General features: G+C 40.7%; 1 protein-coding gene across 1 annotated transcript; it reads left to right on the top strand.

Annotated features, from left to right (window-relative positions):
• The first annotated feature begins 15,472 nt into the window (after positions 1-15,472).
• Positions 15,473-19,013, top strand: mtTFB2 (mitochondrial transcription factor B2). Its single transcript, XM_080285202.1, has 3 exons — positions 15,473-16,504; positions 17,206-17,331; positions 18,744-19,013. The coding sequence occupies exons 1-3, from the start codon at positions 15,473-15,475 to the stop codon at positions 18,900-18,902; spliced, it is 1,317 nt and encodes a 438-aa protein (XP_080141328.1). The 3' UTR covers positions 18,903-19,013.
• The last annotated feature ends 7,878 nt before the right edge of the window (positions 19,014-26,891 follow it).

The following is a 26,891-nucleotide window of genomic DNA, read 5'->3' as shown; positions in this document are numbered from 1 at the left end:
GTTTTAAAGAGTGGTCCTATTGTCAGGGGAAAACAAACTGAGTACAGTTTCACAGTGCTGTGACTTTTTTGAAATGGATGAATTATGTCCACATAATGAGACAAACATTACTGGAAATAAATCAGCATTCTGTAATTTTCCTACGACTTAACAACAAAAAGAGCAACAGAGAAGTAACAGGCACAAGCCATTGCTGAAATAACACACAAGAAAAGAGTCACATCCATCAAACCAACCTAAGTGCCATACATCTGAGGAATGACGTCTGCGGCTCTCCCTGTCACTTTCTTCATCCTCTCCTTCTCCAAGCAGATACTCCATTGACTGCCGCAGACGCATGAGGTCGTCCGTTTCATCGTCAGACTCCATTGTGACTCCATTCAGTGTTGTGAAGGTCTGGTCCAATACTCGGTCACTGGCTGGGGTGTTTTCCTTGCCTCGGGCTCTGTGTCTTGTGCATTTATCTGATCCATAACTGTACTTCCTTTTATCTTCATTCGACTCATGACTGTATTTCCTTTTATTTTCATCTGATTCAAGACTATATTTCCTTTTACACTCTTCTGATTCATGACTATACTTCCCTCTGTTATCATCTACTTCACTGCTGTATTTCTCTTTCTTGTCATCAATTTTGTATCTGTCAGGACCTTTATCTGAATCATGAATGTACTTCCCAATTTTATCGTCAGTTTTGTATCTTCCATAGCTAGTACCCCTGACTGCTGGGCTGAAATACACATCACCCAAGTCCCACACTCTTCCCTGTGCTTGCTGGTATGTGTTGCACCTTCCCTTGAGTAACTTCTTCCTCGTACCATCTATAGTGTTGTCCTGGCCTCTGTGCATCCCCTGTGAGGTGCGGAAGGCTGGACGTGCTGTGTTACTACTGCAGATATTCAATACAGTTGGTCTTGGTCGGGCCGGGCTGCGAGGAATGGTAGCGGCACTCAAGGATGAAGCATGGGAGACTATAGCGTGATTCCCATTGTCATCTGTCACGCACATTTCTGACATCACAACGTCTGACTTCTTGATGCTATCTCCGGTATCTTTCTCCTCCTTTCCCTCTGCTACACTTCCTCCTCCTCCTCCCTCACATGTTCTCTGTCCAGAAGCTGTCTGACTCTTACTGACTGGTGTGTGTTTCTCCTCTCGTGTCAATTCCTCCGCAACTTCTGTTGATTTCTGTGCCTTTTCTCTGTCCAACTTCTCTGCCACTTCTTTGGGTTTTTGTGCCTTTTCTGATTCATTGTTGTTGTTGTTCAACACATCTCCAGGATTACTAATTCTACAAGTCTCCCTTGATTCCTCCTTATTTTCTTCAACCTCTTCTGTTCTCTCCTCCGACTCTTCCTTATTCTCCAGTGCACATCTGAGCATTCCACAATCTATACCTTGATCCTTAAGCTCACCACTATTCCTGAGACTAAGATTAATGCCACTGGTTGACACTGGACTGATATCCTGATCCTCCTTGTCACCCACGACTCTCCTGGCAGTTTTGAAGACATTGCTCAGAATAGATTGTGCCAGGTCACGAGGAGACTGAGGTGGAAGACCCAACATTTCACCCACATCTGTTTGGATTCCATCTGATGTTTTACCCATGTCTGTTTGGATTCCCTCTAATGTTTCACCCTTGTCTGTTTGGATTCCCTCTAAAGTTTCATCTGTGGCTGTTTGGATTCCCTCTACTGTTTCACCTATGTCTGTTTGGATTCCCTCTAATGTTTCACCCATGTCTGTTTGGATTCCCTCTAATGTTTCACCCATGTCTGTTTGGATTCCTTGTAATGTGCTGGTTCCTTCAAGAGCTGAGAGAGCTAAGGGCACAGTACTGTCATATTCCCCACTTATTCTTAAAGTTTCACTCATGTCACTTTGGATTCCCTCTAGTGTGTTGGTGCCTCCTACAGATGAGGATGTTAAGGGTAAGGTACTCTCATAATTGGTACTTTTTCTACTTTCTGTAATAATGTCTGTTTCACTTGCTTTTCCTAAGGAATGAGAATCAAGTTCCCCAGATACAAATGTTTCTGGCATATCAGTATTGTTGTTTGTGGTATCAGAGGAGTGAGAATTGGGCTCCCGAGAGGTAAAGGTTAGTGGAGTTTCAGTGTTATTATTTGAGGCATCAACGGTTTGAGTGTAAGAATGAGTATCAAGCTCCCTGGAGGGAAAGGTCAGTGGGGTTTCAGTGTTGTTGTTTGAAGTGTCACAGGTTCGAGTGTTGTTATTTAGGCTGTCAGATGATGCATACATTCCTGTCTTCTGGGTGTCAATCCCACTGTCGCCAGAAACGTCCTCCCCTGTATTCTGAGCCTGACCACCTTTCAAAACTAGCCCTGCACAGATGTCCTCTTGAGGGGTGCAGGATGAGACTTCTGTACTGTCTCCTTTGATCTTTTTCACATTTATTCCAACATCAGTTTTGCCATTAATCTTATCACTCTCAATGCCAATCTGTTTCTCATTATCTCTCTCTCCCTGGCTCTTCTCATCAGTCTTAATACCATTCTTCACAGTTAAAGATTCAGTTTTGAGCACCTTCTCATCTGCCTTCATAGTATTCCTCACACCCACAGAATCAGGTTTGTGCGAAAGTTCAGAATGGCTTGCTACACACAAGTTTTGGCTATTATTATTGATTATGTCCGAAGTGACTGCTGAAGTTGCAAAACCCAACATATTTTCAACGTTGGAAGTGCTAACCGCTCCAGTGTGGGTGGGGTTCAAAATATGGCTGGTCATTGGTTTTACACTTCCCCTATCATATTTAATTTCACCTGTTGTTTTATGCATTACCTTATGGCTTGTTGGTTTACCATCTGTTTCACTGCCTATTGTTTTACCACTTGTAAACTTACTGTATGCTGACTTTCCAGCTGCTGTTTCACTGTCCAGTGTTTTACTACCTCTTGTGGCGCTACAAATTGCTTTACGTGCTGTTTCACCATCCCTTATTTTAGCACGTAATACAGGTACTCTACTGCCTGTTGTTTTGCTGTTTGTTGTTTCACTGTCTGCTGTATTACCTCCTTGTATTTCACTGTCTTCTGTTTTAACTCCTGCTTTTTCAATGTCTGTTGTTGGACTCCCCATTATTTCCCTGCCTCTTGTGTTACCACCCACTGTTCCACCACCAACTGCTTTACTGTCTGTTATTTCACTGCCTACTGTTTCACTATCTGTTGTTTCACTGTCTAATGTTTCACCATCCCCCTTTCCACCCTTCACATCATCACTACTAACACTCTTCATTTCACGCCTGGATGACAACCTTCTCAGTATACCAGCGAGACCCGATTTGATCTTTCCCTTTTGAGCTATAGAACCCTGGGAATTGATAGCTGACGAATCCTGCCTCTTCCGATCTTTCTCTATCTTATTCTGTTCTTCTTCCAACCTCTTCCGCTCCTCCACCAGCCTCTTCTGCTCTTGGTCCAGCCTCTGTGTTCCCTTTTTGGTCTTCTCCTTGGCTAGTGGGGATGGTGGAACAGTTTTTCCGCCAGGACACCTCGGGATGCTTGCTGTTCGACGTGGCTTTCGGTTACACTGCGGGGACAAGTGGAGGCGCAATTTTTCCAAGAGGCCGGTTCTTGTTTTCCTCTGACCCTCGGCTGACCCAATGCTAGAGGACTCGGAAATGTCATCATCAAGAGTAAACGTTTCACTGTGGAGCTTCTCACACTCAGAATCAGAATTGTAGTTAGGCAGATCCATTTTCTTACCACCCCTAATCTCAGTACCTACAGAATTCCCCTTTCCAGTTACCGATTTCTTGTCACATTTAGTTTCAGCATGTTCAGGATTCATCTTGGCAACATCAACTTTACTTTCAGATTTTTTGTCACTCCTAATTTTAGTAACTTTAGGATTACTTTTAGCAGAATTAACTTCAGCATTGGTCTTCCGAGTATCAACTTCATCTTCTGATTTTTGGTCACATTTAATTTCAGTAACTACAGGACAAGGCTTACCAGTATTATCTACAAAATTTTTCTCACATCTAACATCATTAACTACAGGATTATTATTATCAATATCAGCTGTACTTCCAGATCTTTTGTCACATCCACCAAGAACACCATTAGTCTTAGCAGTAGCAGTTTCCTTGACTTTACTTTCTGCTTCATTCTTAGCAGCATTAGTTTCCATGTCTTTACTAACTACTTCAACACTTTTACTGTCCAAAGTGTTGCTACATTCAAGAACAACTGTGGTGTTCATTTTATTCTCAGTTATACGAGCTTCCTGTTCCTTGGTACTGAATGTGAGATTGTTCTTACCCTGAGATAGTCTGTCAAATGCAGCTTCAGTATTAATCTCTGTGTTAAAAGTTGCATTCAGGACGACATGATCTTTGGCCATCTTACCCTCACTCTCCTTCCCAACATCAAAAGTAATGTTCAATAATGGTGGACTAAGAGAACTAATATCCTTCTCAACATCCTCCTTACTTATATCAAATGTGCTGTTGAGTACATGGCCAGTTGCTGATGCATTGTGGGTATTTGTTACATTGTTGAGAGGATGAGATGATCTGCAACTGCATGGATTAGCTTTGCAATCTATCAAGCCTTCCTTCAGGGTGAATGTGGAATTAAGCACAGCACAGTTGCTTGGTTCTCTCTTCTCAGGTGCTTTAGTTCCTCCAGGAGTTAAGTTTTCACTTGACTTATCCCTGATTAAATGTTTGGCATCACTTTTTTGCTTATCTTCTTTCTCTGTCACATTTCTCTCCCATATTTCTGCTTTTCTTTTCTCTCTTCTTCTCTCAACTGAGGTATTTCTCAATGCACCTCTCTTAATTTCAGCTGCATTGCTTTTCTCTCCACTCTTCTCATTGAGGTTTCCTTCTTTCTCTGTCATACTTCTCTTCCTTCTGTCTGCTATCCTCTTCTCTGATCTTCGCTCGACAGAGGAACTCCTAGCTGAACCTCTCTTACTGTGGGCCACGTTACTTTTTTGCTTTTCTCCAGTTTTCTCGTTTACTACTTCTGACAAGCCATTACTTTTCCTCTTTTCTCCACTCTCTCCAGTGATTATATTTGCCTCGGACAAGACACTGATCAGCTCATGGCAGTCACGTCGCCAAAGTCTCCTCTCTCCAGCTTCTCGGTAGACCGTCACCATGTCGGAAGAGGAGGTAGAGTCCATTTCCGATGCTGTGGTCTCCAGAGGTGAATTCTCCAGCCCTGCAGTGTGGATGTTGCCCCAGCGCGCTCTCCCGCTGGGGGTTGATTTCTCTGAGCTCTGGGAGACTCCGGAGCTGGTCTGGGTATCATCATTTGGCTGTCTTGGTGGCGTTATTTGACTTGAGGCACTTGGGTCAGAAGGAATGGTTAAACTGCTACTTATTCCCTCATTCTCAACACTGTAACTCACCCTCTCATTTTCATTACCCGATTCACCCTGAGTAATCCTTGATACATCTCTCACAGAACTATCACGTGTCTTACATACATCAGTCTTACTTTTGATGCTTACAGGAGCTTCACCAATTCCTGATACAACTTTCACAGAACTACCATCTCTCTCAAACACATCAGTCTTAATCTTGGCACTTACTGAGGGCTGTAACTGATGGGAATGATTGCAAGCTGAAGAGATATTTTCCATTACAAGATATTTCTCACCAGACACAGCTTTCAATTCTGCCTCTGAAGAGCCATGAATAGAACTGCTCTCCTCTCCATTAATAGTATCTATTCTACTCTCCATCTCACCCCTGCTTTTATCCATTTTCTCTAAGAGCTCTGTTTCCTGAACTGGTGGCTTTATAAAGGAAGCATCAGAGAGCAGTGCAGTACTAGATTTGCTTGTATCTATTTCCTGAGTTAGTGGTTTTATCAAGGAAGCATCAGTGAGCGTTGCATTACTAGCATTACTCGTATTCTGCGGCTGCTGATTTTCACCGTTCATTGATGGTATCCCAGCAAACTCACGTGGTGTTACCAAGTTCTTAAATGTTGAAGTCAGTGGCGTATTAAGTGCTCCACCCACTTCCTCTTCATCTCTTGTCACTTGCAGACACTCTTTAGTTTCCTTTGCCCTCTGTTCATGCATTTCTGACTGGCTTGTAATGAATTCCTTGTCTCCCTGCTCATGCATTTCTGACTGGTCTGTATTGAAGCTCATGACCTGCTTCTCTCTTTGTACCTTTATGTCTAGTTTTTGTACATCGTTACCATTCCTCCCAACTGGATCAAGAGTTTCATCCATGTGAGATTTACAATGCATAATACTTTCATCCATGTGAGAATATCTACATGGCATAATACTTTCATCCATGAGAGAGTCTTTATAAGGTGCAGTGCTTTCCTCTGGCTTCTTATTAGCACTTTCAGGGCTGGGTGAGACAGGCAGATTGGTTTCAGAAGAGGCTGGGCAACTGCTTGTGGGGTTAGCTTGTGCAGTAGCTGATTCTGATTCCTTGGTGCCTCCTGAAACAGTCTGTTTGTTACCATTAGGGTCTTGTAAAGTCACCTCTGTAACATCCATTAAGTGCTGTTTGGAAGGGTCTGGTTGGATGTACCTGACTTTCTCCTCTTGGGTGAACTTGATTTTGTCTTCTTGGCTTAAATTTGCTTTTTCTTCTCCTCGGCTGTACTTGACTTTCCCTTGTTGAGGGCACATTGGCTCCTCTTGTAATGGAACAGGCAAGTTATTATTAGACTGTCTGAGCTGGATGCATTTTGGTGATTCTTTCACTGGAACAGGTGAGTTACTATTATTATTATTATTACCATTATTATTATTATTATTATTATTATTGTTATTATTATTAGGAGACTGTCTGAGCTGGGTGACTGTTGGTGAGCTTTCTGGGGAGCCTAAGACAGGGCTGTCAGAGCTTTTTATGGAGCCAAACATCTTCTCTCTCTGGTAGGCCCACTGCCGCCGCTCAGACACCATCTGGCTCATCTTGTGTGAACGCTTTTGGGCAAGCTTACGCATTTTGTCCTGCATCGCCACACGAATGTCCTCGGCACGCATCTCTTTTGTAAACACTGCATCGTCATTATCATCACTACTGGAGTAACTCTGGAGACGCAGTGTCTGGTTGGCCACTTCTTTAGCCTGCTTGGGTGTTGCGCCATGTCTCTCAGGTTTTGGATTGTGATTTGTGCTCTGTTTTCTGTTTGCAGATGCACTGACAGAAGGGGTTGAATTCTGACTGTCCTGGAGATCAGTCTCTGAGGACCTCCATGAGAAAAGTTCCTCACTGCTGGGAGCATCTTTAGCTTCTGCTTTAGTTTCTGGCTCCAAGGGTGTGTAGTTTGCATTAGTATCTTCAGCGTATGGTGAGGGATGTGTGGCTGGGTTGAGTGCAGATCTGGCCTCAGGGGAACCAGCTACAACAAGGCCCTCGAGGAATTTTCTCTTCCGGTATGCCGCCTGGAGCTTCCGTGTTAGGAATTCATCCACAAGCCAGCCAGATGCTCCAGGAGGTGACACAACCATATCTTCCTGAACCAGCGTCGTGTCACAGAATGCCTCCCTGAAGTGGACTGGTGGAGATTCTGTTTCTACATTTAAGGCAGCTGGGTTTTTTAAGGCCGTTTCAGTAATTAGGGAGAGATTTTTCTGGCCTTCTTTATTGCCTGCCAAGTTAGAATCAATGGGGCTTTTGGGACTATGGTTGTGTCTCCCCAGGCCTGAATTTTCTAACATCAGCCGGAGCTTCTTGGGCGAGGGAAACTTCCTGCCTTGGTTATGTTCGGCCTTAGGACTATTCTGCCACTTAGCTTCTGATTCAGATTTTGACCTCCTCTGATTCCTCTGCTTTGGGCTTCTGTTCATCTTACCACCATCCTTGGACAACAGGCTATTCTCACTGGGATACTTGTTCCTGTGTTCAGGGGTCAGTTTATTACTAGGCCTGCTCTGATTTGACTTGGATATTTTTTTAGCACTGCCACTCGTATGTTTGGTGTTCCTCACGGCTGACCTTACTGGGGTTTTATATGCTGTCTTCTTCTGGACGGACAAGCTGGCTCCATATTTTGCTGAGGGATCTGTGACATCTTGCGGCCGCCTAGGAACGGAAACCCTTCGAGCTGAGGCTGGGATGGGGCACTTACGACGGATTAGAGATGCCATCAACTCCTCCTCCTCACACCCTGATATAAAACGTGAGACTCTCTTCAAGATAAATGACTTTCGGAGAATCTCGGATATTGATGGCCTGGCCTGGGGTTGTCGCTGGAAAATCTGTGCCAATAACAAGCGAAGATCTCGACTGTAGCGTGGTGGTATGGCTGGGTAGATGCCCTTGACAATCTTCACAATTAGTGCCTTCATATTATTGGCCTCAAATGCATGCCTGAGTGTCAGCATCTCGTACAGAACACACCCCAATGCCCAGATATCACTCCTGTTGTTGTAGGGCTTATTCTCACACATCTCTGGGGATAAATAGTATGGGGTACCTATGCAAGTCCGTGCCAAGTCTGACGAACTGTTGAGCACTTTTGCAATCCCAAAGTCCCCAAGTTTAACCTTTCCATCATCAGTAAGGAAAATATTTTGAGCCTTAATATCCCTATGGAGGATTTTACGGTCGTGTATGTACTTAACCGCGAGACACAGCTGCACGAACCAGTCAACCACGCGGTCTTCAGGAAACAGAATGCCTCCCCGCCCAGTTATAAGAGTGTGCAAATCGCCTCCCCCACAGTAGTCCATGGCGATCAGAAGACAGCCATCCTCCTCGCATGAGCCTCGGAACTGTGTGATGTACGGATGTACCAGGCGTGCCAAAACCTGGGTAAGTAGAGATGTATTATATCTCTGTCTGTATCTGTTTATCTAGCTACATCTATCTATATTAATGTCTATCTCTACCTATATCTCTGTCCAATGCTCTTTACATCTCTGTTTAGATGTCAGTAGCTATCCAACTCTGTGTATATCTGTCTACATCTCTGTTTGTCTCTTGTCTATCTGTCTACATCTGCCTCATAAGACTTTTAAAATAATGTGACATACAAGTGCACAAAGCACAATAACACATAGGTGGGTGGAGAAATGTATCAGCTGTATTATCACATTCTGTCCTGTTTCCATATCATTCTAATATTCTGAACACCACCACACAATACCATTAGCTACAAGAAAACATGTAGCTGTGAATGGGATATATATATACACAGTAACATTCTTATTACTGTAGTTCTTTCACTTTACCTACAGGCCTTTTACCTTAATTTGGCTTATATTTTCATCCTTTTGCAGTTGATTTCACATAGCTCTGTGGCAGAAATAGACAATGCTCTGATTCTACTTCCTTTCCAAGGCAATTCTTTGTGACTAACATCATATTCTAGCATCAATTTATTATAACAATGAAGCTGTCAAGAGGGAGAGGTGACAATTTTAGGCCACAATAGAGTAAAAAGAGTATAGGTGGAGATATTGTCCTTTTGCAGATTAGTTCCTGAAGGCCTGTGACAGAAACAACCTATGACTCAACATTCTCTTCATGGCATTTGTTTGTTATCTACATCATATTGTAGTGTTAATGTACTAGTATATCTCAGCATTCAAGATGGAGAGATACCCATAGACAAAGTTAACAGATTATAACTGTCCATCCTTAAATGCTCTGAGTTACCAAGGCCTAGTCATCAGTCCTTAAACCTCTACCCTGCCTAACTCTGCTTCATTTGGATCACTGGCCCAACCCTGCAAAACCAACCAACCCCTGCCTCATCCCCTGCCCCACTTTCTCTCCCCTATATCCCTTTCCCTTGCTTGTCTCTATCTTCCTTTGCCTTTGTCTACCTAACTCAACCTCCCATTGCCTTACCCCAGTCTCACCTTGTCCATCTCCCTCTCTAATTCTCTACCTCTCTCTCTCTACCTTATTCCTGCCTCTCTCTACCTCTGCCCTGCCTCACCTGCACCTCCTGCCTGGCCTCTGATAGCTGCTGTGATGGCAGGTGTGCAGTGGGGATGCGCTTAATGACCCGCTTGGTGCCGGATGGGGTGTGATGAGCCAGGTGAGCAGAGCCATACGAGCCCGACCCCAGCTGACACACCAGCCGGTATTCATTCATATCCAACCTGATGGATCAGAGTGAAAGGGTGGTTTAATGAGCAGATGCAAGTACAGTATAGTGGGTCTGCTTTTAGCTGAGGGAAGTGGGTCACTCACAGCTTCAATACTAAGCTCTGACTGCATTAAATTCAATGAGCCTCAGTTATGATGTAGGGATGTGTCTCCTTGGTTACTAGTTAAATCATCCTTTCAATACAACTACGCCTGACCATCAAATGACCTAAAAAATAATAATAATAATAGATTTTTTTTTTTTTTTTTTTTAATGTGTCCAACTCTGGGCAAAGACTTCAGGGCCTATTCCTAAGTCCTAGTAGTCCTCCTACATCTCCACATGTCACCACTTCAGCGCTAACACCCACCGTCCATATTGAATACATGCTAGGGCTGTCTCATACAGGACTGGTGTACTGGTATTAGTGGGGGTATTTTTACAACATGTCGGCGGGTCTTCTGGTAGATCAGGAAAGTCTGCTTTTTATGAAATTCAAATCCTTAAACTGTTCCCTGCCCCAGCTGGGATTCGAACCTGGGTCCATTTTGGTAAGTGAATTCAAAATGGCCATGTAGTAGTAGGCAGTAGTTGCAACCTCAGCCTCATCTTAATATGAACCTGGTGAACTGCAGGATTTAAGCTGCCTTTCTATAATCCATCCTCCTCCTTTCGGGGAAAGGGAAGTAGTTTAGGGGTGTTTGTACAGCAAAGAATTAGAGTTGCCTTGTTATATCACCAGTAGAAATAAGTATACAGTCAATCAGTCCAATGATGCCATGCTTCCTCTTATGGAAATCCCCATACTGAGGCTGGCCATGGTACACATGATGTTTTGTGTGGACTAGAAGCTACTCTAGTAACAGAACACTAACAACTGATGGACAATGGTCTGATAAAAGAAATCTCAGATGTGTTGCAAGATGTGAGTCTCAAGTTGAACTCTGACTATTAGATGAGTATAATTAGGGGAAGAAAAAAAAAAAAGTTATATACAACAGGTAGTCATCACTCCTACCTCATAACTAAGCGTCATGACATAGTAGTTAAATCTGACAATTCTATCAGATGAAAAATCTATCTATCAATCCATCTACTGCCAGACGCCTTAATCCCATAAGGGGTGGCCACAAACACATTGTCACCCTGTCGCCCGGTCCCCAGCCATTTCACTGCCCTGCTCCCAGTTCACACTCCCCTCTCTTATTTACATCTCCAGTCCATTCCTCCATCTCATCCCTGGCCTCCCCCTCCCTCTCCCCCTCTCCACCTCAATCACATACACTTTCCTCGTTAGTCTTCCACTCCCCATCCTCTCCACATGGCCAAACCACGTCGATGTATTTCTCTAACACTTTCTATCACATCCATATCCACACCACAATGCTCCTCCACTTCCTCATTTGTCGGTCTCTCTCTCCATGCTCCTCTCAAATAACTCGTTTCTACTACTCTCATTCCTGACTTGTGTCCTTCAAAGTCCAAGCTTCTATTCCATACATTACAGTTGGTATCACAATACTGTCATGCAGCGACTTTTTAACTTCCATGCTCACTTTCCTGTTTCTTATCACTGCTTTCACAGAACCAGCAACCTTTCTTCCTTGTTGTACCCTTTCAAGCACTTCATTCTCTAAACTTCCATCCTTACTCATCACAGTACCCAAATACTTAAATGCACTCACATTTTCCATTTCCTCCTCATCCAGCCTCACTGTACATTCAGTGACTTCATTTCTCTCGAAGACAATAACTTGACTCTTCCTTACATTCACCTTTAGCTTCCGTTTCTTACAAACTCTTCCAAACTCATCCACCAAGCCTTGCAGCTCAACCTCATCTTCACTTAACAACACTGTATCATCTGCAAACAACAGTACATGTAGTTTTCAAACACTGCTCTCTCTCACTAGAGCCGCTCCAACATCCACTATCCTACCTTGTATCTCTTTTATAACCCCATCCATTTACAGACTGAACAACCATGGAGACATGACACATCCCTGTTTCAATCCAACATTCAAACAGAAAAATTAACTCATTTCAAAACAAACCTGATTCACCAAAAATACAAATAAAATTAAATAAATGGCATTTGAATTGGTTTAATACTGCACTCCGACACAAGGTTGGTGCATTCAATATCATTCACATTAACAACCTTAGTTACACTGTTACTTACTGACACAATTAGGTAAAAAATGGGAAAAGTTATATCCTAACGTATAATGCTTACCAATTTATAAACAAGAAATAAATGTTATAAGTTATGATCAGTTCAAGAACCAAAAACAAACTGCCAACACAAAAGAGATGATCAAGTGTTTTCATGTATATTCACCTCATCATAACCTTTTAAATTGTCAATATATTGGTAAATTTATGGTTTCAGACAGTCAAGATTACTCTGGTGGCTTCTTCCAACTTAGCCTAACCTAACTTTGTCTACCTAAACCAACCTAACAGACCATACATAACTAATCTAACTAACTCAACCAAGAGGCGTGACTGTATGAACGAGCAAAAATACCAATACAGTATAATCCACAAAACTCAACAAACATAAAAACAGCACCTCTAGCCTACAGTATATTTCATTAATTACACTTGCAAATAATATTATAAACTAAAATTACAACCAAAGATATATCATAAAAAGGACATAGCTAAGTGCTGTCATGTACAGTATATTAACCTAATCATAACCACTGAACGTTGGGTCTGGTTAGTACTTGGATGGGTGACCGCCTGGGAACACCAGATGCTGTTGGCATCCCTACATGTCAAGTGGGGTTGGTGGAGGATTAGTGCCCCTCCCTGTAAAACAATTAACTCTAAGCCCTTGGCCACCCCGTTTGGGATACATGGCGTCTGGCAATGGATGATGATAACCACTGAAATCAGTACCTCTACATTTCAAAAATTATGCTTAACGATACCATCAAAACTACAACCAAAAATCAATGAATCAATCAATAGCCTGATGTCATAATTTTGTAAGGAGTGGCCCTATATCCCTGAGTTAGTTGCTTTATGGGGAGGGGCACTAACCCTCCACCAACCCACTTGCCGACACGCAGGGAACACATGTGGGTTGGCTATATGGTTACCACCCAGCACTGTAAATGGTTTCATGGCTTGCAGCAAACCATTTGGCCTGTCATTCAATGTAAAGCCAAAGTCACTTGAAATGGAAAGACAAGTAACAAAAAGTGACAGGAAAGACTGGACACAACCAAAAATAAATCAATAAAATGGAAATATAGTAACTTAGTCTTTTCAAGTATATCCTACCATCTGAAAACAATGATTAGCAATATGTACATAAAGATCAACAAATGCAGAAATGGTATTATTCTGGAAATACTGTGCACCTAACTATCATAGTGAGAAATTCATATGTTGGTTATTTGGCTTAAGCAGCTTAATCAATTTTTCTTCTATACACAAGGCGCATACGCACTTTTTAGTATTAGGTACCGGTAAATAAGGAGTGGGTTGTTCAGGTCGTTGCTCCGTCTGAATCTACGTCCAGACTAGATTAAATTAGGTTAGGTTAGGCTAGGTCACCAGTAAGTTAGATTAAATCTGGTTAGGTTGGATTTGGTTAAGTCAGATACAATGAAAGATCGAGAGAGGAGCTGGAGACTCCACCCCCCCCCCCACATCTCCTCTTTTATGTACGAAGAAAAGCATTTGCAATGAATGCTTACATAAAAGAAAATGCTTAGAATTGCTGAAATTCGGCAATGAACGTAGTACTTTCGGTCTTCATTACTTCAGTGTATTTCCTAAAATCTACCAAAGTAACACCTCAATATTTCAGTAACTACACTCACAAATAGTATTATAACTACAACCAAAAGTAAACCAATCAAAAGAAGTAAATGACTAAGTACTTTCAAGTATATTAGCCCAATCATGACCCGTATAATCACCTCGCTGAAACTAATTATTTACAGTATAAACAAAAATCAACAATGCCAATGTAACACCTATATATTAATCATTCTTACCAGTATTATCAAAACTTCACAGATTCGATATCTCACCTTAAGTTCTCCATTTTAGCTGGAATGAAGGCTGTCGTTAACTCCTATGCACTATAACGATGACATACAGGCAGCCACAACATACCCTCCTTCCTCCCGCTTGCCAGATTCTTTTGACAGATGTTCGGATAAAATTTATGGACATTTTGACGATAAAATTTCAACCAGTATTTTGTACATTAAGCTTCATTATTCTTGGACATATTGTTTTATACTTTAATATAATTTTTTATCCATGATGAGACAAATTAAAGTCAGAAATGTTTGGATTTGCTATGTAATTAAACTGAAGTCAAAGTTTAATAAGGGATTAGAACATAGGTAAAATTAACCAATGAATGGCCGTTTTACAACTTGCTTGGGCTTTACAATCAAAATAAACGTATTTTGGACTTTTCGTTTTGAAGGGATATCGCCATACACGCGTGGTCCTCGTGAATTTTTTAAAATTTTACAAATATCTTACTGAATTATAATACAGTGAATATATCTTATTTATATACTAGAAGTATTAGAGAATTATTAGGATATTAAGTGTATATGAAGGAAATGTGACGACATATTTTCTCTCCAAACCGTTCAAATCATTCAGTGTTTACCTCACGAGAACCCGGCTGGGATGGTTTTATCTTAAAATTTCGGCATACAAGATTGTTTTTCATAATTGCTGCCAGTATTTTGTGTGAACATAAATATGCGTGGGAGCTGTCTTAGATTTTCACCCTGAATATTTTAGGTAATAGTGCAGTAACTAAACCAAGTGCTGTGTTGCTGAGGGGCTTTTAATGAAAATTGTTGGTTATTTTTTATTTATATAATGTAGATCATTTATTGAATTTATAGTCTGTTTTTATTAGTACACGTACTACCGGTATGTGAATACATTTATTAATCATTTTTTCTCAGGATGTGCTCTGAATCACTGATTTTCGCTTCTTGCTGACTTACTTAGCTATGCACTTATTTGTCAGGCTAATGTATCATTTTAGGGGTATCAAAAGAACTAATTTTACAGTCTGACTGATTCTTTGTTATTGTTCTCTTCACATTTTAAGTGGCGATTTTCAGTGACGCGCTTCCTTGGGTGCCTTCAACACTGCCACAGAGAGGAAGATATCTCATTGTCAGTTAAAAAAAGAAAAAGAAAATAAAAGATAATACAGTACTTCTATTAAACTGCATATTTCCATGATATTGCATGAGACAAAATTATTTTGCACATGAATATAATAGCTTAAATGGGGCATTGCGTTAAAATTATAACACATTTTTTTTTCTGGTTACAGCTTAACTAAATAGTACAGTGATTAATGATCTGTACTTCTTGTTCATTTCTCTTACATTTTATTTTCAGATATGATGGCCTTTAAAAGGATAGGACAGTTAAGGCTGAAGGTGCAGCTTCTTCCATACATTGCCAGTAGAGGCTACAGGTCCACTTCTCAGAGGTGGCAAGAGAGTGAGACTAGTGAGCGAGACATCACTCAGATTGACCTTCAGATACGACAACCCAGATGGAGGAAGAGTCGACAAATACAGCAGGAGGCAGTAGCACACGAAACTATAGAAGACTTAGAAGACTTAAGAACAGATGACCTTATTGATGAGGGTGATGTGGATGAACTAGAGAAGGGCGTAACCATCAAGGCTCGAACTCTAGCCATACGTGATCTCCTGAAGAATGGCAAGGCAGTCAAACCAAGGCATCACTACATTCTGGACAGCAAGGCAGCAGAGACTTTGGTTAGGCACTTAAAACCAGACCTACAGGAGACTGATGTGATTTTGGAGACATCTCCTGGCTTGGGCATCCTGACAGAGACCTTGCTAGCAAACACCAGCAATCATGTCTTGGCATATGAGCCCCATAACAAATTACGGACATACTTAGAGGAAACTCTGCTGCCTCTCTACCCATCACAACTACAGCTCCATAATCTCAACCTCATGAAATTCTTTGGATATTATATGGTCAGCTTAAAAGATGGGAATACAACCCTCCTAAACAACCTTCTTGCTCCCCTGCCTGATTGTGATGAGCAGGATCGCTCACCTCTCAAAATTGTCGGTGTTACATATGACCCAAAGTTCTTCACAAGACTGAATCTTACATTTGTCATGCGATGCTGCTTCTTTGAGAGCATGTCACCTGTTTTTTACTTTTTTATCCCTCCTGATGTTTTTAATATGCTGACCTCCACAGTTTACTATCGCCAGAAGTACAGCTACACGCTAGGCTGCCAGTTTCGGTATTATTTTAACCTGGAAGTGCTGGGCTCTGCACCCCGAGATGGATTCTACCCTGCCATTAGCCGCAAGAGCCAGGATAGTGAGGAGGACAGTGACTTGCGGCTTGTCAGGGTCTCACAAAACAACGATATCTTTACACAGGTCAGTCACATTAGGAGAGGGAAGGGGAGGGGAAGGATGAGGAAGTTGGAGAGAGGGGAGGGAAAGGGGGGGAGGGATGAGGAGGGGGAGAGAAGGATGAGGAGGTTGGGAGTGTGAGGGGGAGAGGGACGAGGAGGGGGAGAGAAGGATGAGGAGGTTGGGAGTGTGAGGGGGAGAGGGAGGGATGAGGAAGTTGGGGAGGGGGGAGAGGGGTATGGATGAAGGGTTATGTGGGGACCAGGACAGCTCTTCCATTTGACTTGTAATATGTAAAGGAACTATTGACTGACCAACGTGTAAATTAACCGTACAATATATGAATGTAGTAGTAGTAAATGTAGCTCCAGGTTTGTCTGTAATATGAAGCTGGCGAACTGCAGGATGAAGTTACCCCTGTCTGGCAGTCCACATTCCTCCTTTCAGGGGTAGGAAGAGAGCTGAGAGATGATTGTATAACTGGACAAGGAGCTATGTCAGTGCTACCACATGAAGGCATCCCTCTCCTGCACTGTAGTAATAGTAGTAGTAGTTGTAGTTGTTGTTATTGTTGTTGTTGTTGTAGCCCCAGGTTCATCTGGAACATGGGCCCAGTGAACTGCAGATTGAAGATTTCCTCTTTGAGTCAGCAATCCTCGTTTTATGAAATGGGGAAAAATCAACACCATATGTGACTAAAGCTTGCCTGTGTTTTATATCATCAGGTAGGGCAGGACGAGTTTGAGGGGTTCCATTACTTCATACGCAAGCTGCTGCTGAGTAAACAGGATGAAACACTGATTACCACCCTGGAGCGATGGATACCCGACTGTGGACCTGATTTTATTAAGGTGAGTGGTGAGCTTGGCCATGTGGAGAGAGTGCAGAATGAGTGACTGACTAGGAGAGTGTATGTAAGTGAAGTGGAGGGGGAGATAGAAGATGAGGTGAAGGTATGATGAGGAGAGGTATGTGAATGAGGATGGTGTGCAGTGGATGAAGAGAGGGGGAGAGGGAGACTGAGGATTAGATGGAGGGACCTAAAAAGATGGGATGAGGTTGTCGTTGTTATGGCCCATCTAGAACCCACCATCCACTTTTGGGGGGATAGGGAAATAGATGACGGACATTTGTATAACTACGATGCCACCACATAAAGGAATCTCACCTCGGCACTGAGGTTGCTTAAAGTACCCTGGATCTGGTGGGATAAAATGTGATGATAATGATGATGATTATAATAATGATGATGGTGATGGATGATTTTAATAATGATGATGATGATGGATGATTTTAATAATGATGATGATGATGTTAATGATAATACTGTATATCTATCTATCTATCTATCTATAGCCCGATGCCCTAATCCCGCAAAGGGTGGCCGCAGACAAAACGCCTCCAAGTCACTCTGTCACCCACCATTTGACTCCCCTCCCCCCAACTCACCCCCCCCTCCCTCATATACCTCTCAACTCCATCCCTCCACCTCATCCTCGGTCTACCCCTCCCTCTCCCTCCCTCCACCTCACCTACATACACCCTCTTAGTCAGTCTTTCATTCTCCATCCTCTCCACATGTCCAAACCACCTCAGTGTATTTCTCCTAATCTTTTCAACCACATCCACATCTACCCCATAACGTTCCTTCACTTCTTCATTCGTCAACCTGTCCCTCCATGTCACTCCACATGCTCCTCTCAAGTAACTCATTTCCACTGCTCTCACTCTTGACTTGTTCCCCTCTTGCAAGGTCCACGCCTCGCTTCCATACGTCAGGGTAGGGATCACAATACCATCATGCAGTGACTTCTTAACTTCCATACTCACCTCCCTATTTCTCATCACTGCTTTCATTGTGCCAACAACCTTCCTTCCCTGCTGTACCCTTTCACGTACTTCATCCCCCAAAGTTCCATCCTTACTCATCACACTACCCAAGTACTTGAATGCACTCACATTCTCCATATCCTCACCATCCAACCTCACTGCACACTCTGTGACTTCATTCCTCTCAAACACCATAACTTTACTTTTGTTTACATTAACTTTCAGCTTCCTCCTCCTACACACTGTCCCAAATTCATTCACCAACCCTTGCAACTCCCATTCATCTTCACTCAACAATACTGTATCATCAGCAAACAGCAACACCGGAAGCTTCCAAATCTCACCCTCATTCATTAGGGCCACCCCCACATCCACTGCCCTACCTTGTACCTCCTTTACGACTGTATATGACAAAGATATTTTCTTCCTGCAGTATGGGGCTCACGTGTTTGGCCATCCCCGTGAACTAAGCCAGGAGCAGCTTCTCTTAGTGTACCGGCTCTTCACCAGTTTGCCCGCCTACCCTTTCTCTGCCTTCCACCACCAAAAGAAACAGTTTATGCAGAAGCTTACTGGTCACGAGGATGCATAAAATTGTGTTTAGCAGTAAATTATGAAATATGAGAATGAAGAACAAGAGACTGACATTGTGAGTGTACATGAATGAGGTAGATGGGGAATGCTATTTAGAACATGACCCCAAGGAACTTAAACTCAATCAGCAGTGGGTATAATGGGTGGGAGAATTGTAGTACCTGTCAGTGATGGTGCTATTCACCTCAAACCATACCTGGTACTCTTGGAAAAAGAGTTGTTATTATGGTCTTAGGCTCCTCTGGATGTGAATCGATAGACTACAGGCTGAAACTGCCCTTCTGCAGTCCACCATCCCCTTTTGGTCGGTACGGGGTTAAGGGATATTTATTTTACTGCCCACTTGAATTCATGATCATGTCTCTCAGTAAGTATTTACAGCTGAGCTAAAACTTTTATTATGTAAAATAAAAAAATTGTCTCATTACTTTAATTATTGTTGTTGCATAACCCTAGTCCGTCTGGCCAAGCAGATCACACATAAGCAAGTGGTTCTGTGGTGCTGTCCTACAAGTACAGTAGAGTATGTACACCATACAGGGAACCAGTTGTAGTGAATAACATGAGTGCAGCTTCAGAATGTGAGGCAGCAGCTGGTTTCACACACCAACTGTCGGCCAGCTTATGTACAAGGATGCTTGCATAAATGTTAAAAAAAGATGCCTGAATTAATTAAGTTTATTTAGCACCACAAGAGCATTACCACATTGTCAAATACTGACTTTGTATATAATAAAACCTATGTACATAATGGAGTCCTGAATTGTCATTACACATTCGTAGCAGGATGAACTTGCCTTATGGAGGGAATTTATTAGCTCATTATAATAAGTTTTATTTATTTATTTTTATTTATTTACTTTTTTTCGTCAATCACATGACATTCGTTTGTTCTTGCTAATTTCAGATAGTTTTATTAAGCTTAGGAGAGGGTTTTTGAACTGGTTGTTTAAACAACTTCCACTGGCTCTTTGAGAACTCAATGCCTCCCCGGAGATGACTAAAATCAGCTGAAGGTAACAACTCTAAATAGTTGTAGGAGCAGTAGTACAAGAAGTAGCAGTTGCAACCCTTGGCTCATATAAATGTGAACCCAGTTGACTGCAGACTGAAACTGCCATCCTGGCTCCTGCTGTCCACCATCTTCATTTTGGGGGAGTGGGAGGGAGTTGAGGTACAATTGTATAACCAGCCAGTGGGGCCAAGTGGTTGTAAAGGCACCACCACATGAAAGTGTCCCTCTCCAACAGCACCCTGATGAAGTTAAAATCAGTATTTGTTAATCCTTTCAGAATGCTGAGGGACATTTGTATAACCAGGCAGGGGAACGAACTGGTTATACTAGTGCCACCACGTGAAGGCATCCCTCTCCAGCAAGACTAAATGAAGAGAATACTCAGTACATCACCTAACTCAAAGGATTCATGGCAGTACAGGACTATAATTTCCTATCTACAAAAAACTATTAATTAAATATTTCCATACTGACCTCATCACAGAGTATTACACCTAATTCACTGGGTAAATTAAAGTACTCTCTAAGTACTGCTGCTCAAAAAAGTACAGTACAGTATCAGTGTACATTTTGCTTGAAACAATCTGACACCAGCTACTGGAAAACGTCTGATGACTTTTGCCCATGCTGGTAAACCTGCTTTCATAAGGATGCCACATATTGCTTGCTTGTGATATATTTGTGCTGTCTATTGTTACTGTGTGCATATTCAGAGAGTGACTGGTTAATTTTGGGGGGATTTCAAAAGCTGTATTGGTCATCTGGATATCACTGTACCCTTCCTGCACAATACTTTTTTGACAGACTGTACAAACTGTCATCCTTAATATTTCACTATTGATTTCCTCTCAGATCTATAATTATGACTAGGATTTTTGGCACCATAATTTGCTCCCTTTTCTCTGCTATAATAGTTTGTAGCAAAGGAGGTGAGCATAATTTTTATGAGGCACCAGACAGTATGAGACGTACCAGTAGGTAATATCTCCATCAATGTTTACGACAGTGAACTACGTACAGGGTAAGTGCCACTGTTAGACCTCTGCATAGTTAATAATAATAATAATAATAAAAAGAGTGACATCATTATCATCCAGACCTCTTTTCCCATCCAAGGATGAAGTGATAATAATAATAATGATAATAATAATAATAATAATAATAAACAATAATAATAAAAATATCAGGATCATATCAAATATTATGATGAAAAGAACGGATATTACACTCTGATTAACATTTAAAAAAAAATTCCGGTAATATACACCTTCAAGTTTTTCAAAGTTTGGATATAATTTTCCCCACTTTCCTTCAGTACTTCATTTCAGCATTTTCTCACTTGCATTCACTGTTTCATTTCAGTATCTTGTCTGTACTTAGTTTTGTATTTTATCATTCATTTCAGTACAGTATTTCACCACTTTCATTTCTGTATTTTTATTTATGTCTTTTCTCATTTTCACTTCAGTATTTCCTGCCCTCCATTTCAACACTTTCTCTATTCATTTCAGTCTTTTCTCATTCTCATTTTAAAATTTTTTCCACTTTCATTCAGTTACTGTGTTTAGTATTTCTCGTCCTTTTTCTTCCATTTTTCTCATAATTATTGTTTCAGTTATTCTCCTCCTCTATTTTTTCTCACGTATTCAGTAATTTTAGTATTTTTATATCTATCTATTGCCAGATGCCACAATCCCAGTATTTATCCCTCTATTTTTTCCTAAGTATTACAGTACTATTCTTAATTTTCTATCTTCCATTTTCTCTCATTCAGCTCCTGTTCATCACAAATGCAAGAATGTGTCACTCGAGTCAGGCGCTGTGGACTAGAGACATTACAAGCTAAAACCAGATCATATACACATTAACACTGAACTAGTCAGTAACTATTATCACAGGTTATAATCGGAGACAAACTTGTGTTAATCTTGATCATATAATAAATGAACACCTCTCTCTCACTCTCTCTCTCGGGGCAGTCACCACCACACACTCTCACACGAACTCCCTCAACACTACCATACCTTTAACTGTTCCGGATTATGGTAGTCTAGCCTCAGGCCCCTACTCCCTGCTGGAAGCATTATTGGGACTGGCTGGTATCTTCAAATATATATATAATGTATGGTATAAACAATATTCTGGTAACACTTTACAAACACCTTGATAAAAGTAATTAATATCTGCATAACACTGTACTGTAATTAATTCCTATTAAAGATTCTGAAACCTACTGGAACTTTCACATAGAATTATATATAAACTTTGATTTGCTTGCGATAACTATTATTATCTACTCTCATTTCTCCACTATACACTACATATAAGCATAAGTAATAATTACCCCCTTCAGCTCAAGTGCATCATTTTTATTTTATTCTCGCTCTTTTCAGACAATTAACTGTGAGTATTCAAGGCAGAAGCAACGTCTGGTAATGATGGAATTAAAAACAAACTTCATTACAGTATTCCTTTGGATTATGAAGTCTACCATGAGCTGAATATAACTACTGTTCTGGAGTAGCAATAGTAGCTGCAATCCCAGGTTCATCTGAATGTGAACCTAGTGGACTGAAACCTGAAACTGCACTTCTCCTGCAGCTCACTATCTTTGTTTTGGAGGACTAGGGGGAAGCTGTGAGATGTTTGTATAACTACACAATGGGGCAGCTCTGTTACATCAGTACCACCACATGAAGGCATCTCTCCCTAGCACCAATATTGTCTGAAAATAGCTAGAATAGATTTAAAATTATATACTTGTGCTGAAGGAGTTAAACTGTCACTCAGGCCATACCCGCAAGAGAGACTGCCTTGACAAACACTCATTAGGTCACCAAGTCCAGTAAACACTCAAGACCCTGAAGTACTGTGCTGCATGAGAGGCCAGCCAACTCTGCCACTTTAGACAAATTCCACCTATGGCTTGAATACACAGAGCCACAAACAAAAATGATCGATTCCTTGTTGCAACTAAGACCAATTTTAGCAAGAAATATATAGAAAGGAGAAAAACTCATATATTTTGAAGGGGTACTATGGGACCGGCTGGTTACCGTTTATATTGTTTGTCCTATTGTGAGTGTTTTAACCTGACAAAGATCCCTAACCCCTTTCACCTCACTTGATGGCCAAGTATAGTTAGATGGAGGGTTGATATGACTAGTACCACACAAGATTCATTTCTACCTTATTTTATTAAACCATGATTTACCATTCAAGCTATGGGAGTGGCCAAGTTCCATCAGGTGAAAACAAACTGACTATAGCTCATAAGATACCAAGTCCCATGAACCCCAGTGGCAGCGCTGCTTGGTCTCAGTGTACAACAAGATCTTGAGCATAAACATTTCCTAATTTAAATGCACACATTGTGAGCCACACATATTAGGAGGCAGTGTAAGTACCAAGTGCAAAAGTAAAAATGTAGAAAATGGTTTACTACAGCTGAATGATAAACTCTCCTATCTGTACAAAATACTCCCTAAATGTAAAAACATTATCAATAACATCTGGTCACCTTCTCACAAAAGGAGCGTCAGAGTTGAGTGCAGTTGCTCCCCTGCTTATGAGCTTAATTGGTTCTGCGAGTTGGTCTGTAACATGTTTGGTCTGTAAGCCAAAACTCACTTATGCTCTTAGCCAAATACACACAAATCAATGGTAAATCTTATGAACACAGGCAGAAACTGAAATATCACTGCCATAAGGTGAACATTATGTTCTAGGTAAGAACTGAAATATCACTGTTGTACTAACTTCCTCAAGAAAATACAAAAATCAATACCATGGTCATTAAGTATTATTAAACTGAAGATAGAGTATTCTGTAGATGTCGTTAAAAAAGAAAAATGAATAAATATAGTACTTCTGAAAAAAAAAAAAAAAAATTTATAATATGAAAGTTCATAAACAGAGGAGCAACCATGATTGTTTATTTCTTCCACCACACACACACACACACACACACACACACACACACACACACACACACACATACTCAACTATCACACCAAATGAAGTTCTATCAATCAAGAGGAAACTTCATTAGCCTGGATCTCAATGACAGGACTTCATAGCACTTCTTAAGTGAAATTACTTTACATATTAAACTGATACACTTTAGCATGTTATTTTGATTTTTTCAATATTTGCACAGTTGCAACAGTAGCATACAAAAGGATAATAAGAATAGGTAAAATAATTAGATGATAAAGAGATGCTGTAATATCTCCTTTGTCATTGAGAATGCAGCCCCATCTCTCTTCTGTCCAATACAACGATTGTCTGATAACTGCTGTACTTCTCTGAGGATTTTCACATTATCATCATAATCTTTTTCCATACAATTGGTATTGTAAATTGGATAACTTGGCAAATTAATTTTACAAGTAATGGTGCCCTGAATAACAACATACAACCACACAAAGTATTCACAGCAATTCTGTTTGTCAAATGATCATTGATAGCAATACATGACATGACTCTGTACAGCATTTCCCTCCTTATAACATGTACAAAAAAAAATAATTAAATAAATAAATGAATGATGAATAATAACTAGACAAGGCCATGAACCTCTTGAGAGGCTCACCATCCCTGTTGTTGTGTTTCTGCATCAGGAATTTTCTAGTATTTTGATGTAGGGATTAGTTGGGTTACATGTGAGAATCAGGATCAGATCCATTAGTTATACACTGCTGAGCCACAGTGCAGCAGCAGAGAAGTCTTCATTAATACCTTCAGTCTGAGGATATCCTTCCATTTTATTCAGGGATAAGGGACTCAATAGGGAGGATGCCTGAGATCGAGTAGCACAGACAGCCACCATTAGGTGACCAGGGCTAACACATACATGAATGTTGGAGCTTTTAAAAATATGATACGATACAATAACACTGGATACAGTAACTGTATTCAGCTTAACAGACACTTCCAGACTGAAGGGGTTGACTATAGCACAATCTAACAGTCTCTCTGTCTCTCTTTATCACAAGATGTTTTAAGTACAATACAAACTCTCAAATTCACAATCCTCGAATCCACAGACCTTAGGAAAAATGGAAAATTTTGGAATGTAGAATCATGATGGCAACGAGTAAGAAAAATCATGCAATAAATAGCCTCCAGCACCATAAATAGAAATACAGTGAAGTACCTTGTATTATCAACTTATGTTTGTGTATGTATCCACAATAATAATAATAATAATAATAATAACAGTAACAATAATAATAATAATAATAATAACAATAACAATAATAATAATAATAATAATAATAGTAATAATGACTGAATATGCACTCACTATGAGAAGACAGTTTTAACAACAAACTCCAACTGCATAAAAAATATTTTAAAAGTAGAGGGTTTCAGACATCCGAGTTCTTTGGATTTGAGAGTTTGTATTATATAATCATCCAGACAAAATACTTATACCAGTCAAAAGACCAGAAAGGTTGTGTAGTTAACATCTAAGTAATTTATCACACCACTTTAAGCAGCATGAAGTCTGATGAGTATAGTTATACTGTAAACCTAAGTTCATCTGAATGTGAACCCAATGGAAAGAAGGGTGAGGCTGCACCTCTCCTGAGGGGTAACTCCACCCTGAGGGAGAGGAAGGGAACTGGGGAGATGTTTGTATCACCAGTCAGTGGAGTTGCCTGGTTAATCATTGCAGTCAGATGACGGTATCCCTCTCCAGCACCCGTGTAATTTTTGGTAATAAGAGGAGGGAGGAAAAGATGATGGAGGAAGCTAGAATTAAATGAGGGGGATGGGAGAGCAGTTGCATCTGTGGTGTGCAGTAATTATATCAGTAAGTAGTTAATTGGCAGTTGGTGAACTTTTTCACACTTATGTCAATATTTCAATCCGGAGCCTATTTCATGTCCACCCATGGGGTACACAACCAACTAAGGTTTCTCATCTTATATTATCTTTTTACTGAAGCACTATTCTTTGCACCCAAAAAGCTGCTCAGTCAGCCCGAATTTTATTACACATGATTCCGCAAGTCATTTACTTTCAAGTCAAAAATATAAAAATACTTCCAATGCATGATAAACAGTAGTAGTAGTTGTTTTTTTAACTTCACGTTCATAAGGAACATGAACCCAGTGGACTGCAGGCTGGAGATGCCATCATCCCACTAGGCACCATCTTCATTTGAGAGGAGACAAAGAGGGAAGGAGTAGAGGGATATTTGGTGACGGTGTCCCTCTCCATCACTTTCCACTACAAAAAAATTTAAATAAAAAAAGGTCCTGGGTCCAAACATTGACACAAGCATGAAAGAGTTACTTATGAAACTCATTCTGTTACTGCATGGAACACTGGTGATTTATACAAAAATAACTGTAATGGATATTCCTGCAGAAAGTGGTAATTTTTCTCCAGAGTTCCTGTGAGGCAGCAAAGCGTAGAAAACATACCATTATTTAACCCCGATTAGTAAGATGATGACATCTTTCCATCTCATTCTTGCTACTGCCACATGATTTTATTTTACTTACAGCAGAGGTGTTGTAATAGATGATTATTGGGTTCAGCTGTTGACACGTATGCAGAAGTTTGTATTGTATAGGTTTGATGTCAAAATTCTTGTAATTATAAAGGAAAACCAAACACTTTTATTATTATTATGGTATCTCTTGAAGTGAAGGGGTTTGATATAATCCCCATTTATCTTTTCACTGTAAGAGATCTGTCATTATCAACATCATCATCCCAAGTCTTCCTCCTAATAAGGATGGGATGAGGCATGACTGAAATGAAGAAAGTGAATGGATAAAGGTGAGAGAACTATCAACAGAATGACCGGTGAAATGGATGAATCATTCACATATCATTCATGTCTTTGGAATCCTGGCTCCAACCGTGCAAATACAACCAACAGTGTGCATCCACATGAACAAAGTCAAATAAAATCATATGCCACGAGCAAGAATTTTAAATATCAAATATCAA

This window comes from Coenobita brevimanus, chromosome 104, assembly GCF_032717465.1.
Source record: "Coenobita brevimanus isolate Jiangsu-jjx chromosome 104, ASM3271746v2, whole genome shotgun sequence".
Taxonomy (NCBI): Eukaryota; Metazoa; Arthropoda; class Malacostraca; order Decapoda; family Coenobitidae; genus Coenobita; species Coenobita brevimanus.
The sequence above is the reverse complement of the archived record's forward strand: the minus strand, read 5'-3'. Positions and strand labels throughout refer to the sequence as shown.

Bases quoted from the DNA above. Each gene is read 5' to 3' on its own strand.
- mtTFB2 (XM_080285202.1), top strand. From the start codon at position 15,473: ATGGCCTTTAAAAGGATAGGACAGTTAAGGCTGAAGGTGCAGCTTCTT. The intron at 16,505-17,205 runs GTCAGTCACATT...TTATATCATCAG, and splicing joins ACAACGATATCTTTACACAG to GTAGGGCAGGACGAGTTTGA. The intron at 17,332-18,743 runs GTGAGTGGTGAG...TTCTTCCTGCAG, and splicing joins GTGGACCTGATTTTATTAAG to TATGGGGCTCACGTGTTTGG.